This window comes from Chelmon rostratus, chromosome 17 (assembly GCF_017976325.1).
Source record: "Chelmon rostratus isolate fCheRos1 chromosome 17, fCheRos1.pri, whole genome shotgun sequence".
Taxonomy (NCBI): domain Eukaryota; kingdom Metazoa; phylum Chordata; class Actinopteri; order Chaetodontiformes; family Chaetodontidae; genus Chelmon; species Chelmon rostratus.
In genome coordinates, this window is record NC_055674.1 from 13109972 (window position 1) to 13128297 (window position 18326).

The 18326-nt window shown below is 40.6% G+C and overlaps 3 protein-coding genes across 11 annotated transcripts; 1 reads left to right on the forward strand and 2 right to left on the reverse strand.

Moving 5' to 3' along the window:
* Positions 1-111: 111 nt before the first annotated feature.
* LOC121621315 (BUB3-interacting and GLEBS motif-containing protein ZNF207-like) lies at positions 112-7329 on the reverse strand. 4 transcript variants are annotated; one of them, XR_006007625.1, is made up of 13 exons: positions 7220-7329; positions 6696-6822; positions 6463-6601; positions 6206-6388; positions 5677-5752; positions 5529-5599; positions 5270-5424; positions 4966-5064; positions 3544-3771; positions 3195-3333; positions 2780-2967; positions 2444-2524; positions 112-1851 (listed from the first exon to the last, which is right to left on the reverse strand). XR_006007625.1 is itself a non-coding variant. In XM_041957736.1 (12 exons), exons 1-11 carry the CDS (start codon positions 7258-7260, stop codon positions 2804-2806), a joined length of 1422 nt encoding a protein of 473 aa, XP_041813670.1. In that variant the 5' UTR covers positions 7261-7329; the 3' UTR covers positions 112-2524; positions 2780-2803. The 4 variants fall into 4 exon arrangements, 3 of the variants coding, with proteins under 3 accessions (XP_041813670.1, XP_041813669.1, XP_041813671.1); XM_041957736.1 differs by having other exon boundaries at positions 112-2524; XM_041957735.1 differs by having other exon boundaries at positions 112-2967.
* Positions 7330-7843: 514 nt separating this feature from the next.
* Positions 7844-13444, forward strand: c17h17orf75 (chromosome 17 C17orf75 homolog). Its single transcript, XM_041957867.1, has 10 exons — positions 7844-8154; positions 8626-8700; positions 9170-9295; positions 9494-9622; positions 9833-9893; positions 10010-10129; positions 10940-11004; positions 11168-11307; positions 11400-11503; positions 11823-13444. Exons 1-10 carry the CDS (start codon positions 8012-8014, stop codon positions 12036-12038), a joined length of 1179 nt encoding a protein of 392 aa, XP_041813801.1. The 5' UTR covers positions 7844-8011; the 3' UTR covers positions 12039-13444.
* On the reverse strand, positions 13073-18219 carry LOC121621404. Of its 6 annotated transcripts, none has more exons than XM_041957864.1 (14): positions 18082-18219; positions 17920-17997; positions 17671-17703; positions 16093-16179; positions 15675-15772; positions 15340-15512; positions 15106-15195; positions 14840-14959; positions 14663-14752; positions 14397-14516; positions 14220-14309; positions 14030-14116; positions 13887-13952; positions 13073-13722 (listed from the first exon to the last, which is right to left on the reverse strand). In XM_041957864.1, the coding sequence occupies exons 1-14, from the start codon at positions 18142-18144 to the stop codon at positions 13574-13576; spliced, it is 1344 nt and encodes a 447-aa protein (XP_041813798.1). In that variant the 5' UTR covers positions 18145-18219; the 3' UTR covers positions 13073-13573. The 6 variants fall into 6 exon arrangements, with proteins under 6 accessions (XP_041813798.1, XP_041813796.1, XP_041813797.1 ...); XM_041957862.1 differs by having other exon boundaries at positions 14897-14959; positions 15283-15512; XM_041957863.1 differs by having other exon boundaries at positions 14454-14516; positions 15283-15512.
* Between the last annotated feature and the right edge of the window lie 107 nt (positions 18220-18326).

Consider the following 18326-nt stretch of genomic DNA (forward strand, 5'->3'; position numbering starts at 1 on the left):
TAGATCTACATAAGTTTAGGAACAATGAAATAGAACTGCCACAGACTGAAACAGGGCTACACTGAGCCATAGCCTTTTTTAAGATGTATTTATTTTGCATTGACCATCAGACAGCATATAAATATCTACTCATGTTCAATGTTTCAGAGAAACTGACTGTTAAAATTAGACTTGTAGAAATGTAGAAGAGTGATACACCTGATCTGACTGAAATGTAGAAATACCTCATGACATACTTGTATTTACATTGAGTATGTTGCATGCTTTTGAATAACAGTGTTTGCAGTTAGTGACATCAATACTGCTTTGAAATATTCTGAGAAGTGCAGGGTAATGCAGTAAACACAGGTGAGATGACACATGCCAGCTTTCGGTAAATGATAGTTTTGAGGAAATTAAAATTTTCTGCACTAACAGGACTTTCAGTCATTTCAGCAATCCAGGGTTTTCTTTACCTTTATAAATAAACCGTCTCTGATGCTGTATGAGTTTTTATGTCTATAACAAAACATTCCAAGTTTATATTGAGTGCTTATATTCAAAACATTAAAAATACACATTAGAGTTTAAAAACTCATTTATTCAAGGAAAAGCAGTAAACATTCAGACTTTGGTACAGAAATCACAAATAAAATCCTGTAATGTGCTTTGATGGCTCAACTTAAAGGCAGAAAAATATCTTTTCCAAATCCAAGCTTTCCCAGTACCATCATATTCTCAGACAAGGTATGACAGAACTACATGTCGAATCTTTTCATAAACTGCATTGTTCAGCAGGTAAAAGCTTTACAGGCCTTTGTTGTGATATTCAATTAACCATATCATCTTAGCACATTTTCTTACACAGTGGAGAGTTTAAAGAAAAAATAGTTCAATATTAAATGGATTAGATAATTAACAAAAGTGATAATGGGCCCATACTTACCGGTGAAGACTCTGCCGGTATTACTTCCTTAAAGCATTTAATCATTAGTTTAAATCCTGGTTTGCACCAAAAACTATGGTGAGATGCTGATCGCATTAAGCAGAACTAGTGAAAATATGTTGCGCACTCAACTATGATTGGCCAGTTATTTCTCAAGGTCATACTGAATGATTGCCTATCATTATTGTGAAATGCTTGAGAGCTGTTGTGGGCTCACTGTATGTTTTTTCAAAAAATACTTCTGAGTGATCGCATTAATATCTCATATGGTGTGTGCACACAAAACACAGGTCGACGGATATTAAAATTGCAGCAGTGGTACTTACAGCTTTAACTAACCTGTTACTGGCAGAGATTCTCCTTCATGTAAGTAGTTAAATTCAAATGATCAAGTGAGGAAAGCTGATGAAACAAACAGGATTAAGTGGTAAAGCCATTTACAAGCATATGCAAAGTCATTTGTTCATCACAAACCTCCCAACAAACATTTCATGTATAAATGGCTGTAGGTGACAGACTGTTAATGGTGTCTGTATGTGGGACTCTTCACAAATGATTTGACTTTTGGCCAAGCCATCAATATTTCAGACAGTAAACTGCTGTGGACTGCAGGACTAGTTAATAAAGCATCAAAAGAAATAAAGTTTCATTTAATTGCTCTAGACCTTCAGCATAAAGTTATTAAATGAAAACAAGAGAAGAATTTACATGAATTAACATGCCTGAAGAAAATGGTGCCTCAACGCAACAACACAAACAAGGGCCTTCACCAAACTTGCTGCAAGTTTGGGGACATTGAGATCCAACAGCGTGTAAGCTGTGAGGGCCCCTGGCAATGAATGAGAAGACAGAAAATGGTGAGACTTGCCTCAGGCTGAAACAGGGCTACACTGAGACAGGGCCTCAGCCAGTCCCCCATGGCATCGCTACAGGGAGAAGAGAAATCTGGGTTTTAGCACTACAGCCATCAGCGACCCGGAAGTTATGCAGCTGTACAATACACTCAGTGCGTCAAAGGCTAGCCTGCCGGTGCCATGTACAGAGCATCAGTTTTAAAAAAATCAACACACTGCTTATACCAAAAAGAAAATATTTACCAACATTTGTAATTTCAACTCAGCAAAAACTTGAAAGCACAGATGCACATTTCTGTTGATATTGTTCATCTTCAAGACAACAAAAGGACAATCACCATGTAGTTTATAACTGGAGTACAAACCTGCCGTGACGTCTCTTTTCCCACCAACGTCCCGCAAAGAAGAGTCTTACATTTTTGCCACATTTTATTACAATACAGTTTTACAACAATACATATGCCATTTCATTTAGTATTTCATCTATTTAAGGTTGAGGGGGTATTTCCTCATTTAAACTATGAACATAAAACAGAATGAATGCATAAACAGTTATTTGAAGCCCTCACCAAACAAAGTTGGGGACACAAAGTCCAACAGCACTATGTGCTGTGAAGGCCTCACTGTTAAGCTGAGAACAGAAATGTATTTACATAAAACTTGCCTTGATACAGGGTGGGTACTGCCCATGTAACTCCAGCGCCTTCACAACACTACGAACCATATCTACTACACTTCTATACACCTAAATGAAACATGAGAAGGAAAAAAAGCCACAGAACAGAGATGGTTTGAAACAACAGTTCATAGTCTTGGTTAGGTACAGTGTAAATATTTCCCATGCGCTCTGTGATGCTTTTATAGCTCTTTTGTTTGCTGTTTATTCAGTGTCTCTTCCTCATAGCTCAGTAGTAGAATAAACAGTACGTCGTCGTACTAGAATACCAATTCTGGTTTGTCTAGCAGTTGAGGACATTAGAAAAGGGTTGAGTGTCCAAACCTATTGAAGAGAGGAAGGCAGGCTTCAGTAGCGGCCTCCAGGAGACATGACAGGGGGTCTCATACCCATGGGTGGCCGTGGAGGGGCTCCCTGGTACCCTGGGGGAACCACAGGAGGGGCCTGTCCGTATGGAGGCATCCCTCCTGGCACGTAGCCTGGCATCCCCTGGGGTGGACCACCATACTGACCTGCAAGAACACAGGTTCGTTAGCTTTTCATTTGGAAATCACTCGTTGTTCAGTAAAAATTATATCTATGGATGACATAGATGGGAAAGATTCCCATGTTAACGACTTGTGAGACTTCACGTCATCAAGATTGTTGTATGATTACAGAGTTAGTTGTGTGAGGATTAAAATACTTTGCATTTACAATAAAACACCATATGTCTGAGCTAGAGGCACACAGCGTATACCAGGTATGGGATGCCTCATGCCAGGCTGCTGAGGAGCCATCATGCCACCCACGGGACCCACTGATGGGGCTGCAGGAGTGGTCTGGCCTTGGCGTGGAATACTGCGTTGGTACCTGGGCAACTGCGCCCGCAACTCTTCCTACAGGACACAGGTAGGAAAGAAGGAAGTACAATTTGACACTGAAATTCTGTAGCTCAACCAGGAGAAATAAGCAAGAAAATTAATAAACCATTTTAATTTTTTAAAAAGCCATTGATTGACTTTTGCTATATCCAACCATCTCTTTTTATGAAAATGCTACTTACTGTAAAAACTATAAAGAGAGACTGTTGCAGCTGGACTACTTACCAGTGAGATATCCTCATCAGGGTGGATCAACTTACTGGTTGCACTGGAGGTGGTGAGGGTGGCGGGCTTACTGGTCACAGTAGAGGGAGGTTTGGAGACCGTACTGCTGCCAGAATTGGGGCTGGCCACAGCTACGGTGGCCTGAGTGTAGGCCGGGAATGTGGGCTTTGAGGGATCAGAGGAGGTAGAGGGAGGAGGGTGGGGGGACCCTGTCACTGTCTGCTGACTCTGATGGGGGAGAGAGGAAAACACATTATAGAGACTCTGCTAAATGGAATTTAAATTTGTCATGGGGACACCTTAAGTCATACTTTAAGGTTACTCCCATTATTTAAGTTTATACTTAATCCAGTTAAAGCTTGGCATTAACACTAATGTTTATACACAGGCTTAACATGGATTTGACTGGACTTCCTCTGGATTCATCTTTCCCTTGCACCTCATCTTTCCCTTGCTTTACAGTGTCAGTTCACCAGGGCTCCAGACTCACGGTGTCCTGTTATTCCAGGCAGGGTAGAACTGAGCCCAGCACTGACTACAACAGCGTGCGTCTTCTCATGCCGTTACCATAGTTACTATCACCAGCTGGCTACAAGACCAACGAAAAATATGATGCGTTAATATCCAAAAGGATGCAGTAAACTCACTATACACTAGGGCTGTCAAACGTGACCAAAACTGACGTTCAAATCTTCCTTCGGTTACAACTCATAGGTTCAAACCAATTTATATTGTGTACAAATTAAACAAAATGATGTCCTATAGCTTAACCTACATGTCATTTTCAATCAAGTGACATTGTGTACGCAGAGTTCAAGCTCATTACTTGGATTGCACGTCGCTGGACAGTACAAAGATTGTGTTTCGAGAGATTATAACGAATAAATCAAACTAAAACGTTAAAGGTGAAGGGGACATGTTGTGTGCCGTGCTGTGCCAATTTGTACTTCCACTACATAATGACACGTTAATGCCAAGTCTATAAACTGGAGTCTTAGTTATCTATGTAACATGTTAACACAACCATTGTTACCCAAATGGTAGAGTAACCACTCAGTATGACTGGAGTAAAACATGTTTCATCAAGCCTGCAAGAAAACAAATCCAAAAGAGCATGCTGTGCTATATTGCCCTACAGCAGTTCAGTGCAAAACCACTTTACAAATCTGCATAACTCTCCATTTTTTTTATTTTGTTGAGGTGTTGAAGCAAATTTTTTCAACAGTATTCTATTAATGCAGATTTGTAGCAAAGGAAAAAGCAAACAAAGGCATACTGCCAGAAATGAAAAAAACATTATATTATATAACAAAGTACTAATCTGACCAATTACGTCACAGGCAAACTATACACAATTGTGTGCATGCCAATTGCCGATAAAGCTGCAGGTTGCCAAAGTAGAGCAGACAGACAGCTCCATACTTGTGATGTGATAGGGAACAGAGCTTTAGGGGAGGCGGACTGAGCGTCTGCACTTGATGAGCCTGCACTTGTACTTGTACTTGCAACACGATTGCCCATCTGCAGCACAGAAAAGAGTAAAGAATAGGAAACGTAAATAAAATAATTCTGGGTAAAGTGCTGGGTAAAGTCTCCTTTTGATTAGCCTTTGTGATATACAGAGAGCTACTCATACATCCCTTTTTCAACAGGAGATGGCAATGTTCAGCCCCGTCGGAGAGCTGAGGGAGATGAAAAGTGGTAAATGGTGTCATAAAGATTTTACCTGTCCAGCAATGGGGAATAGAGGCTTTGTGACATCAGGCTGGGCTGAGGGGGCAGTGGCAGCAGGAACAGCAGGTCTAGTCAGCACGTTTGCAGCAGGGGGGACCTGAGCCATGTGTGTGATGCCTGGACGGTGGCCCACAGGGGGGGGCATGCCTGACACCAGCAGAAGAAATTCATTATATAGGTGAACAAGTCCTCACCACAGCAGTGTTACGACATATTTACAAACCTCCAGGTCTAAGCTGGCAGGGCATTACCTGGCGGCACACCTGGCATCATTGGAGGCATCCCTGGGCCCGGAGGAATCATGCCACCCATTGGAATCATCCTAAATGCATGGGGAAAAATATAATCAGGGCAGGACTCATAAAAAAAACTTCTTGATTAAGAATCTTAAGTATTTACCCTGGAGGCATTCCTGGCAGTACAGGGGGCATTCCTGGCATCATTGGTGGCACACCCGGCATCATTGGGGGTATTCCTAAAACAAAGAGATCAATTTTTACAAAATAAAGTGTGTTTCTACACAAAAAAATGTTCATGTAATTTTTATTGTGCTTTTGTTGACATCAATATTCCTATTTTAACATGACATAAGTGACACCTGAATTTTACAATGACGGTTGAAAGAACATATTCTTGTGATTTTAGGAAAAATACAGCAAGTGAGCTCGGCTCAAATATAAAGGGGAGAATACTTAATTTTGAAGCAGAGTAGTTAGGGACAATTCAAAGAAGATACAGCACAGGGGTCTGAGGTTAAATACTGGATAAAAGCAGGGGTTGTAAAAACATGGGCCTGCTTCAACAACAGTTGTGTATCGTGACCGGGGATACGAATAGCAAAGCTGTATAATCACTTCTATATCAGTACAACGTTATTAAGGACTAGCTGGATCATTTGCTTATCGCTGTTCAAGCCACTGTTTCCCACCTGAGTAGCTGCCCGGTGGTATCCCTGGAGCACCGGACCCCGGAGGCATGCCAGGCTGGGTCATAGGGGGGATGAAGCCTGCCTGGGTCTGGCCTGCAGCAGGCTGCTGGAAGGAGGGTCCAGGCTCATCATCCTCATCATACTCATCAGAGTCATCCTGGTTCTGCTTTTTCTTTTGAGTCTCTGAAAGTAGGGAAGAGCACAATATGAGATACACGATAACAAGACAGGACATTAAGATATTTTGATTCCAATACCTTGGTTCTTTTGTTCTAGCACTCTTCTTCTCTCTTCCATGTCTTTTTCGGGAATACCCTCCATGCCATATATTTCCAGCTCAATATCTGTTCTTCCAGGTATTGCATTAGGAACTCCATCAATTGTCTCTTTATGTACCTATGATAGAAGTAACACATCGAGGTAATTTTACCATATTAACAACTGATTTTCTTTGATTTTATGAAGATGGTTTGTATCATTGTTTCCTCACCTGCATACAGTGGATGGCAAGCCCAGGGCCAGTGTACAGCTTTTTATGACAGATGTGGCACTTGAAATGCTTGGCCTTCTGATGCTGAATGAGAATCTTTTCATCGTCGAAATCTCTGTTACAGTACCTTAGATTACGGTTTAGGAAACTATTCCTAAAAAAAGACTCGACCATTGTAATTCCAGTTACTTCACGGCTAAACGTGACGTGCATTTGCATACTCATTAACACCGTGCTAATATGACCAACACATCGTAGAATATCAAAGACTGACATCGCTTGTTTTTAATATCCTCATGTCATGTTTCTTCAGAGCTGTCCATTCAACTGAAGCAACACCAAGTTCAAAATCTGTCCTGCTGGCTACATACTGTAAGCACGCTAACATTTACGTTATACATTTATTATACAAAGCTCGGATTGCCTTACAATTGACATTAGCTCAGTAAACAGAGGATAACGCCATCAAAGACACAGCCCCCGATAACATTATAATATTGGAGCTAAAATATGGAAAAGGATACCAGCACCAAGGCTTCATTTGCTTTTTCTTCTTTCTTCCCATGATTTCTGTACTGTCAGTTCAGTGCCTGCTAAACCACTAAAATAAAACAGCTAGCATACCAACCAGAGCGGAAATGAAGCAAGTGAAGATGGCGTCAGGTCTCAAGCACCTCAACAAGGCTTTGCCGCCTCAGGCGCCCTCTGGTGGTCACAAAATATTGTTGATTTGTTTGTTTAATAAAAAATGCCTTATAATAAACTCAAATATGTTTGCTTTTACTACTACTAAATGAACCTCTGCACCTTCTCATGCTATATATACTTTTACCATATATATTTTCAGCCATACACAACTCAACTTTACAATGGATTTTGCAATGTTAAACGTTACATAGGTTCACAATTCATACGACAAGTCAAAGCACTTAAATTCAGATGTATAAGACTACATATTTACACAGCAATTTTAACGACGTAAACGTCGTAAATAAGAAAAATAATTAAACACACAGCCTGAAGGTTTACCATTAGCGATGACTGTCCTTGGAACCGGCATATCAGGTTAGTATCACAGTCGGACATTATTGAGAACGTACACGGACAGATCTTGCGCATGCGCATAGGGCATATAGCCGAGAACGTTTTATACTATTGCAGCTGTTGCAAATGTGCTTTGCAATTTTAATATCAGCCAGCGATCACAACGTCAATAAAAGCAATCCACCAGCATAGCACAGCTAAACGATACAAACACGCCCTTGTTATCTGCCATTTTAGCCGGCTCCTAGCTCACTCCGTGCAGCAGTAGGATCATGTTTACCTCCCAAACCTCGTCCTTCCAAGATTCAATTGACGTGGAAGAGAGGGACGACTTTGACAGCGAAGAAATTGCTGGATACAGCCAGAAAATACAACTGAACTGCTACTACACCATCTATCTCTATCAGGGCACAAGGTAATGGTTGATGTGACTTGTCCCAGTTTCTGTTTAAAAGATGCCTGAAAATGAAAGCAAATAACAGAAGTTTGCGTTACATCCACCGTGTAATGATAAATGTGTCAGAAATATTGATATTATGATGTAGTCAGTTTATAATGCGATTTTAATTTATTATCCAATTATTGTTTTTTTTATTGTTGGGTTATTTATTATTGTTCACAATTGTTACCTTATCCTCATCCTGCAGGACATCACCCTACTTTTTTCCTGAATACAGCCAGGTCCCTGGTGTATAATGAGTGCTTCCTTCTGTCTTACTGTTTTCATTTTTTTTTACAGTCTATGATTCCTCTTTACATAAAGCGCTCTTTAGTATTAGTATTTCCCTGTTCCTGAACCTGCTGATAGTGGCATCATGCAGGTAAAACCAGATTCATACAGTAAAAACTAAACAGGTGATGACGAGTGAACTGTCAATTGTCTTAGATCTGAGGCGTCTGGGGAAAATGTGGCATGGAACCAGAGACGAGCAGACTCCACAACAAGTCAGGATGACTTTAGGTAACAAAGGAGCCATCCACCTACCTTCTCGCTGCTTTCAGTGGTCGTTTCTCTTTGGCTTTCACTGTTGTGCATTGGTGTATCCACGGGCTGTCACTGGAAATCCAATCAACATGGAATCAATGCTGGTTTCATTCGTGATCTTGTTCTGATTGGTCTTCGCTGTGCTGCTGAGTTACATGGCCTTTAGGTCTCTCCTAATTTGAACTGGGCTCCACTTCCATGTGTCATGTGGAGTTGGCAAAAAGTGAATGAAATTCCTCTGAATGTCTGGACACAGTGTTGAGTGGTGGTGGTTTTTGACACCCAGCGAGGCGGCACAGTTGCAGCTATGTGACTCAGTTGTGTGTTGTGTTGATTGTGGCTAATGATCATCAGCTTTCTCCATCTGTTCTCCATTGACTTGAGTGGCTTCCAAATTATCCAGTGTACCCATAGTATCCATATTGACTTTCTGCCCTGCCCACAGCCTGACGTTAATTGACAGCAGCCTGCCATCAGAGGCAGAACCAGAGCTGCGGACCTACATTTCAAGGAGGCTGAGCAAAGGAGCACTGCTGGGAGGCATGGGCAACATCGCCACTGTGGAACTCAGGTAATAACTTTAGTCTAAGTCTTCTTGGACTAAAGCAGTGCAGTGCTTCATTATCATGTTACAAAGGTATAAATGTACAGTGGATGTAGCCTGTTTGACTCCATCACAGTAATAAAATGAATTTAGCAGGAAATGATGGTTCACATGTGGACAAATGAGTAAGTTGGTTCATACAAATGTATTATTTCCTCTTCACAGTATCCCAGAGCAGGCAGTTGGCTGCTACTGCTGTCTGCTGGAGCAGGAAAGGTCTCCTGAGCAGCCTGATGCTGATGGAAATGGTTATGTCATCTGCTTTATGGGTGGCTCTGAAAAAGGACTGAACCTATATCCTTTGCGCATAGTTGTCAATTGCATTGCGTCCTTCTAAAATCAACCTGAGTTATAAACATCATCCAAGGCCCTCCAGTATTAACTGTATACATAATTGTCGCCATTACAAAATGTTCTTTCCTGTATTGTTGTATTGTTTTCTGCATTGTCTGTAACTTTGTACAGAGAAACAGGCAATAGTTCTAACTCCTTGACCTGATACACATTTAGATTAGAGCTTGATAAATATGTCCAAGGCCTGCATAGCAGCCTGCAAACCCCAGAGGTATGAGAATATAATACCAGTGCAATTAAGTTAGATATATTTGTCATTATGTTGTTAATATTGATCTGTCTGTCTGTGTTTTTGTGTATGTGTGTGTGGGTGTGGGTGTGTGGCAGCTGCAGAACCTTGAGACAGTTGTGCGTCCCTATCTGAGCCGGTGGTACGAGGAGTCTGTGATGCACATCTATCGGGTGGTGCAGCTGGTCCAGAGCAACATCAGCTTCTTGCTGCATGCTGTGAGTCACTTTTCATCTCTAGATCATGTTCTATAAAAATAGGTGCCCACCAAAAAAAGCCTTGTCAGAGATATTGGAACTAAGTTACGTTAAATAATGACAGGAAAAGCATCCACACATTCTGAACTGCACAGTATTAATTTTATAATATATTTATAAATCAGTGAATGATTATTATTATTATTATTATTATAGCATATCAATATGCCATCATGACCCTGACTACAAACCCCTTCCCTGGAGCAGCAGCTCCTTTCGAGACCCTGTTAAAAAGACTGTAAACATTATTATTTAAGACTACCAAAAGTTGTAGTGTGAATATATGTCAATTTCTCTACATAGGAATTCTTTCGAGGGTTTTTGCTTCATAAAAAGATTCTGTCAATAAAAGAAATCTGCATAATATGAGAAACTAAAAATCATTTTAAAGGACTTAACAATTCCCTTTGATTAACTCAGCGCCAGTGTTTTTTTTATAAGACAGTTAATTTGGGCTCATTGTGAATGGTTTCTATTTCTTGTAGGAAAGTAATAGAAAGTGTACTACCAACGAAACTTTACAATATGTTTTCAAGCGGTACAAGCCTTGCTTAGTTACACCAAAACTATCTGGATGCATAGAGAGCGCCCTGGGTAGGAGCAAGAGTAAACATCATCGTGTTTTTTATTGAACTTTTTCTTGAAATTCTGTTGTATTAAAATGCTGTAATCCAGCTGATTTATTTTGTTATCACTCAAATTTTGCATATGTGCAAGACACAACTTCTTTCTAGAAAAATTCATTTCAGCCATTACAATTTCTGTATGCAGGCTCTGAGTCACACACATGTGGAGATTAATAATTCAGACGAGAGGACAAAGGCCGATGTCTCCAGGTGAGTTTGGCAACAGCCCCTCAGGGACTCACTAACACATCGATTAATCCTCAGACTACTAAAAAACAATAGCAGGTCAACCTGCCAGTTGTTTATTTCCATGTAGTACAGTATGTAATTATCTGTTTGTTAGCTGTTAAATGTCTGTTGAATTCTGTACTAGGTTCATCAAAGCAGCCAGTTTGCAGGGCCTGTCCCAACAAGACACTACAACAGCTTCTCTGTGTAAGGCTATCTCCGAGGACACACACTCTGACCTGATCATAGACTGCTCCACCAGCCCACCCACACTCTCTAACACTGGTAAGTCATGCTCCATGACTCCATGGCGTAATGAGGAAAAAACGATTTTGTATCTCAGTCTAACAGTCTAACAAAGCTGTTTTCTCTCCCAGTCAGTAATCGTTTCTGTGATGACTGGATTCAGGCATTTCTAAACGCTGCAGAGCGTTGTAATCCTTTCCTGCTCAGACAGATTCTGGAGAACTTCAAACTTAAGGTGAGAGAACTTACACACAGACAGAATATAATAGGGTTTCTTAAACTTTTTATGCCTCCGTGCCAGCCACAGCCATGCCCAGAGGCATTACGTTTTCAGGTTTTACGTCCATACCAATCTCATAAATGCGAAATTTTTAATTTCAGCCTTAAAAATTCCACAACCCCACAAGATAGAGAAACCCTGGACAATCTTTCAGTTCCTCTTTGCAGATACACACTATGACATTTTTTTCCTGCTGTCTCATTCCTTTATCCTGATTTCTTCCCCTTTTTAACTTGTTTCTTCTTCTCTATCAACCATCGCTTTCACTCCGCAGGCCATCCAGGACATGAACAGCCTGAAGCGTTTTGTGCGGCAGGCAGAGATGAGTCACTACGCCCTGTTTCGCTGCTGCCAGTTCCTACAGGGCTGCGGAAATGGGGATGTATTGCTGCAGAATGCCAGGGCGGAGCACAGCGACCTGCCTGAAGCCTGCAGCATCATCACTGTCCTGGAGGAGTTCCTCAAGGAACAATCTCAGGTCCATGCCTGATTCCATTACAACTCCTAACTCCAAGTTGTTGGAGCCTGAATACTTTCTCTGTAGCCAGTAAGACAGTCTTCTCTTACAGCCACAAAGTAGGTAACCTGGTACCATTCTAAACCTAGCACTACATCCTATGTTTAGCATCACATTGCCAGATAAAAATTTGGCAGTGGGCAAATTGTGAATCAACCAACTTCTCAATGGCATATTTAAACTTAAGTTATAACTCATAGGTTTTGTCTACTGGTACAACTGCTGCTTCTCAGCTTGAGGAGTGGTGGTCAGATCTTATAATATGTCGAAAAGGCTGACAACTTACACTCAGATTCTGTGTCTTTTTGGGAGCTATTTATAGTTGATTGACCTGACATCACTGCACTAATCTTAACAATTAAAGTTAGTTGTTAATTGGAGATGATTGTAAAGTGAGTGCAGATCTGGTTGTAGAGTGAAACTTTCCCAGTCTTTTCCTTTAGCAGTTTGTCTGCCGTGTGAGTGTGTGAAACATTACTGAACCAAATATTATTACTAGAGTTTTGGTAACTGAAAATGATCACAACACAGACCTGATCGAAAAGCTTCTCCTCATTGAAGTGGAATCATCTATTTCTCATTTGATGTCCAAATATTATTTTATTATTGTTTTGTATTGTATTTGATTGTACTAGGTTTATTTTAAGAAGAAACATATTGAGAATGCACAAATCACTTTCATGCATTGCTTGTTACATAGTCCTTTTTGCTTATATTTCAACCGAATACCTGCACTACTATATTGTTTTTGTTGAATGAATACTGCTAATGTATGTACGTATGTCTATCAAGTGATATTAGATGTCAGTGTGATCCTTCTCTGGGAATGCAGTGTTGTAGATATAGTGTGATTTTTGGATATCATTTTCTGTTTACAAAAATCCTCTCAGTGTCACCAGCTGAAGACCTCATGAGAAAAAAAAACAGCTCTGTGACCAGTCACTCACTACATTTACTAAGCATTTGTTTAGTTTAAAAGCTTCTGCAATGTTAGTACCCACAGAAAAGTGTAAGAAATTAAAATGTAAAACAAAAGTAGATGGTATATAAAAGTGCACACAGTAAATGTTAGCAATTTTCCTTTCATTGTGTACCTGCAAAACGTTTTTATTTCCTATTAAACCCATAAAGGGTTTTAGAACCAAGCTCAAACCATTCCCATTCAAACCAGTCCAAAGTGTGTAATACAGCAATATCAACTTGGTGTATACTTTCAAACTGTGAAGCAGGTGACATGTAAATGAGTCATTTTACTATTGTGAACCATAGTTTGACTGACCCACAGTGTGTAGATATTCCTGTACAGCGTGCTCCCTCTAGTTATAAATGTCTATGGGGTTTTCAGTCTTGTATAGGAGCTGTAATAAATACCACAGTTGAACCTTTTTGTTGCGGACGCACATGTTGTCTAGCACACAAAAGTTTCTCAAAGATGACAGCCATTATTTACACTTGTTCTATAAATACCATTTGTTTCTCATAAACGTGTAAGAGAGTTAAGCACAAAGCTACAGATGTGAGGCAGATACAGTCTTCGGTATTTGTGCCTGGTGAATCACTGGGGTCTGCTGCTCCAGTCTGTCATGTGTCATGTGACATGTGTCCTCAAACTGGACCTCATGTCCTCCAGCAGAGTCCGTCCAGCTGCTCTCCTGAGCTGAAAGCATGAGACATATAGATGAGAAAATGTTTGCAGCTGTTGCACATGTGGCTTTTGTTGCATAAATCATTCTGTGTACATTTAAGCAACTGTGGCTGAGAATAAGTGAGAGGAAAAAGACACATCAACAAGGTGAAACAGTAACATGAACCAGGATTTACCTTCAGTGTGATCAGACATCGTCCTCAAAAGAGAGCATGGTACATCATAGATGCTGTCTGTGCGGTCTGGAAAGCACCAAACAATTATTATTTTGGTATTTAAAAGCTAGCCACTGGAAAAAAACGCAAACATGTAATCTCACCTGGATGCTCAGGAGCCCTCCTGTAAGACAGAGGAACATCATACATGTCCTCATCCATCTCAGTTGAAGCATTGATTTCACATATCTCTACAGAGACATAACCCATGATAAGGCCAGTTTGGACCTTTAACCATCATCATGCAGTTTGTTATGTTATAAGAAATGGTAACTTTAAAGAGAGAGATCATACTTTGTCCAACTGGTAAAACATCATAGTCTCCTTCTTGTCCCTCTGCATTGCTCAACCCAGAAGACCACTGACAACTGCTGAGACTATCACCTGAAAACAGATTGGTTAGCACCATGTTGCTGAAAGTACAGCTCAACTGAAAACTTAATTAACAAATTAAATCAATTTTATGTCTACTCTTGTGATGCCAGCAGGTATAGACTGGCAGTGTGGTTTGGTACATGGTCTCCTCACTGTTCAGCTCCTCAGTCTGGTAGACGGGGGAGGCGATGATCCTGGTCTCATCCTGGATCTGGCCTGTTGGGGCAGAGAGGGGTCGAAGCATTGATCTCACATATCTCTACAGAGACATAACCCATGATAAGGCCAGTTTGGACCTTTAACCATCATCATGCTGTTTGTTATGTTATAAGAAATGGTAACTTTAAAGAGAGAGATCATACTTTGTCTAACTGGTAAAACATCATAGTCTCCTTCTTGTCCCTCTGCATTGCTCAACCCAGAAGACCACTGACAACTGCTGAGACTATCACCTGAAAACAGATTGGTTAGCACCATGTTGCTGAAAGTACAGCTCAACTGAAAACTTAATTAACAAATTAAATCAATTTTATGTCTACTCTTGTGATGCCAGCAGGTATAGACTGGCAGTGTGGTTTGGTACATGGTCTCCTCACTGTTCAGCTCCTCAGTCTGGTAGACGGGGGAGGCGATGATCCTGGTCTCATCCTGGATCTGGCCTGTTGGGGCAGAGAGGGGTCGAAGCATTGATCTCACATATCTCTACAGAGACATAACCCATGATAAGGCCAGTTTGGACCTTTAACCATCATCATGCTGTTTGTTATGTTATAAGAAATGGTAACTTTAAAGAGAGAGATCATACTTTGTCTAACTGGTAAAACATCATAGTCTCCTTCTTGTCCCTCTGCATTGCTCAACCCAGAAGACCACTGACAACTGCTGAGACTATCACCTGAAAACAGATTGGTTAGCACCATGTTGCTGAAAGTACCCCTCAACTGAAGACTTAATTAACAAGTTAAATCAATTTTATGTCTACTCTTGTGATGCCAGCAGGTATAGACTGGCAGTGTGGTTTGGTACATGGTCTCCTCACTGTTCAGCTCCTCAGTCTGGTAGACGGGGGAGGCAATGATCCTGGTCTCATCCTGGATGTGGCCTGTTGGGGCAGAGAGGGGTCGATATGGACCCAACTCCATCACACTGTTGCTGTGTGAGCAGGTGGGTGCGCTGCTATTTATTCTCTCAAGCTGCTCATGCACTTCAAAGCTGAGGAGAAGAGAAATAGTCAGTGCCTGGCATGAAGGTGACTATTATAACAAGAAAAATCACCTAAATGCATGTCAAGAGTTCAAGTCCAGTTGACCCAGCATGCATTATTTTAGGTTTAGTTCAGATCTGTAGTGAGAGGAAAATCATTGTCTTACTTACTGAGTGCTTCTGGGCTCAAAGATCCCAGAGGCAGAAAGATGCATGGCTTGCCATAGATGTCCTACCCACTCCTGTCTGAGAGCTGCTGTCTCTGCTGCCTACACAGACGTGCACGCACACACACGCAAGGCTGTGTTTCCATCACATCAGAGGACTTGCCTAACTCTAACCCTTACCTTAATCTAAACATAACCATAACCCAGGTCTTTACCCTGAAAGGAAATGACTTACATAATAGAGAGACTTGCATTTCATCCCCATAGGGACAGCAATGTGACTGTGTAAGCATTTTATCTATGTCCCCACAAAATAAGTAATAAACGTCTATATATACACATACATGAGTGGTTTGGCATATGTGGCCAGAGCTACAGATCTTAAATGACAACACAGCAGTCACACCACAGTGGTAACTCACCAACAGTTTTCTTTTTCCATTGGTCATGATGATCTCAAACATAAATCGCTTGCTGTCAGCTTTCTGAACCTCTCGCACTGACTGCACCTGCCCAAAGTGGTGGCCAGACAGGTGGATACGGCATTAATGTAATTCAAGTCTAATGTTTTCTGACTAGAAATAAAGCAACACGGGTGGAGGAACTTCGCTTTTACCTATGTAAACATAGCAATATCACAGTGACAAATAACTCGCCATGTATTAAAGTAGTAGTAGTAGTAGTCAAGTACATTAGAATTAGCGTCGGCATATGCTTAAAGTTCATAAAGTACCCAAAATGCAGTATGGCCCATTTCAGAGTAATACAGTATATTGTTGTGTTATAATCACTTTGTTGTAACATGTTGTAATGTTGCAGCTGGTAAAGGTGGTGCTAATATTAACAACTTTATAGCCTAATCTCTAATAATACACATAGTGTATTTGTTGATTGTATTTCATATTTATAATCTGAATAAGTACAATAACTGGTAACTAAAGCTGCCAAATAAAATGTAGCAGAGTAAAAATACAATTTGCCACTGACATGTACTGAAGTAGAAGTAGAAACTAGACAATTCTGGCGCCGCCGAAATTTTGACAGTGGCACGAGGGGGCTGCTGGTTTCTCAAGCCTGGTCCTGGAGTAACACTGCCCTGCGTGTTTTAGATGTATCCCTGCTCCAGTACACCTGATTCAAATGAATGGCTCGTTATCAGGCCTCAGCAGAGCCCAGTAACGAGCTGAGCATTTGAATCAGGTGTGTTGGAGCACGGACACATCTAAAACATGCAGGGCAGTATTGGCTTACATGGAGCAGCAGAGCAGGGCAACTGGTGCAAAATCCCTCTTTATTTAAATTTGGTGGGGGCTAACCCTTTAAAATTTAAATCAGAGGCGAGAAAAGGATCCAAAAATTATGTGTCTCCTATTCACCGTTTGGAGTTTAAATGGCAATTAAAAAAAAAAATTCAGGCAAATTCTCACTGCCTCTCCCACTCTAGCTGATGACATCACCCACTCTAGGGGCAGAAATTCTGAGCATTTTTTGAGAAACTTTATGGTCTTCAGATGGTCAGGGATTGAAAACGTAAGAGATATCAAAAAGTGAGCCGAGGTTCATTTTGAGCTGACAAAATTATCTACGTTTTAAAGTTTGAATGAAGTCTCTAGGAGAAAGTATGGCGAGGCAGCGGAAACTTGAAAAAGGCTGAAATTTGAGGAAATTTCCCATTTATTTCTTATGGGATATTTTTTGCAGTTTTTTTGTGAATAACTTTGCAAATTATTAACAAATCCTGTCATAAGTACAGAGTACACCATTCCCGATCGAGCCGCACGTTTTGATATATAGTTTGCGAGGGCTTTCTCAAAGCTGCGGGACTAGCGGAATATGAAAAATAAGAAGAAAAAATGCAAGAAAGCCGAGTGCCTCATGCATTGCCTCATGCCACTAATTAAGAATAATGACTTCAAATATGTAATTAAGTAAAAGTTCTACTTTCCACAGTTGCAAAGCAATTCCCATATATCAACTGTAATAAATGGTGGAGGACTTACTGTGTAAATGTAGTAATTGCCTCTCAAATGTGACTGTGAAGAGAGCAAAGTGAGTACAAAACAGTCATTCACATCTCTAAAAGGAAAAAAAAATAGAAATGTCAATTTGTCAATTTATTACTGCAACCATCCTTAAATTGATAATGTTGGGCTTCGGGAACTAACAGGACATTGACAAGAAATTTGATAGTCTGACTGTAATTCACCAGTGTGGAATTTAAGGAACTACACCACAGCATGTGTACTTACAGCGCTGCCATTCTTCTTTGTGTAGAAGAACAAAGTTGTATTTTGAAGTCTGAACCAATACGTCACCCATCTTATTTTCTAGAGACAGAAAACAAAATAAACTTTTTAATGTTTTTTTTTATAAACATACCCACATTAAATACCAGACAGTTTCTAACTTACCATTGTATCTTTTCTTTTCTGCAGGAAGCCCTCAAACAATAACTTAGTCCCATCTATAGACATGTTGGCCCTCACAGTGCTGATTTCACTGTGGCTGAGTCATTTAGAGTCTATTTGTGAATCTACCTGTGTGCGTGGTGTGACTTCCTCCTCACACAAGTTGATAGCAGTATTGTTCACAGCCACATCATTTACTCACTTCTCTATTCACTGGCTTCACAGAAGTCCCGGTTGTTCACACATTA

Coding starts and splice junctions, on each gene's coding strand:
- LOC121621315 (XM_041957736.1), bottom strand. CDS start 7,260: ATGGGAAGAAAGAAGAAAAAGCAAATGAAGCCTTGGTGCTG. Junction 3,334..3,543: donor CTGATGAGGATATCTCACTG/GTAAGTAGTCCA, acceptor TGTGTCCTGTAG/GAAGAGTTGCGGGCGCAGTT. Junction 2,968..3,194: donor CATGAGGCATCCCATACCTG/GTATACGCTGTG, acceptor GTGTTCTTGCAG/GTCAGTATGGTGGTCCACCC.
- c17h17orf75 (XM_041957867.1), top strand. CDS start 8,012: ATGTTTACCTCCCAAACCTCGTCCTTCCAAGATTCAATTGACGTGGAA. Junction 9,623..9,832: donor TCTGAAAAAGGACTGAACCT/ATATCCTTTGCG, acceptor GACCTGATACAC/ATTTAGATTAGAGCTTGATA. Junction 10,130..10,939: donor TCAGCTTCTTGCTGCATGCT/GTGAGTCACTTT, acceptor TTCTGTATGCAG/GCTCTGAGTCACACACATGT.
- LOC121621404 (XM_041957861.1), bottom strand. CDS start 18,144: ATGTCTATAGATGGGACTAAGTTATTGTTTGAGGGCTTCCTGCAGAAA. Junction 14,753..14,839: donor TACCTGCTGGCATCACAAGA/GTAGACATAAAA, acceptor ATCTGTTTTCAG/GTGATAGTCTCAGCAGTTGT. Junction 13,723..13,886: donor GATGTCTGATCACACTGAAG/GTAAATCCTGGT, acceptor TCATGCTTTCAG/CTCAGGAGAGCAGCTGGACG.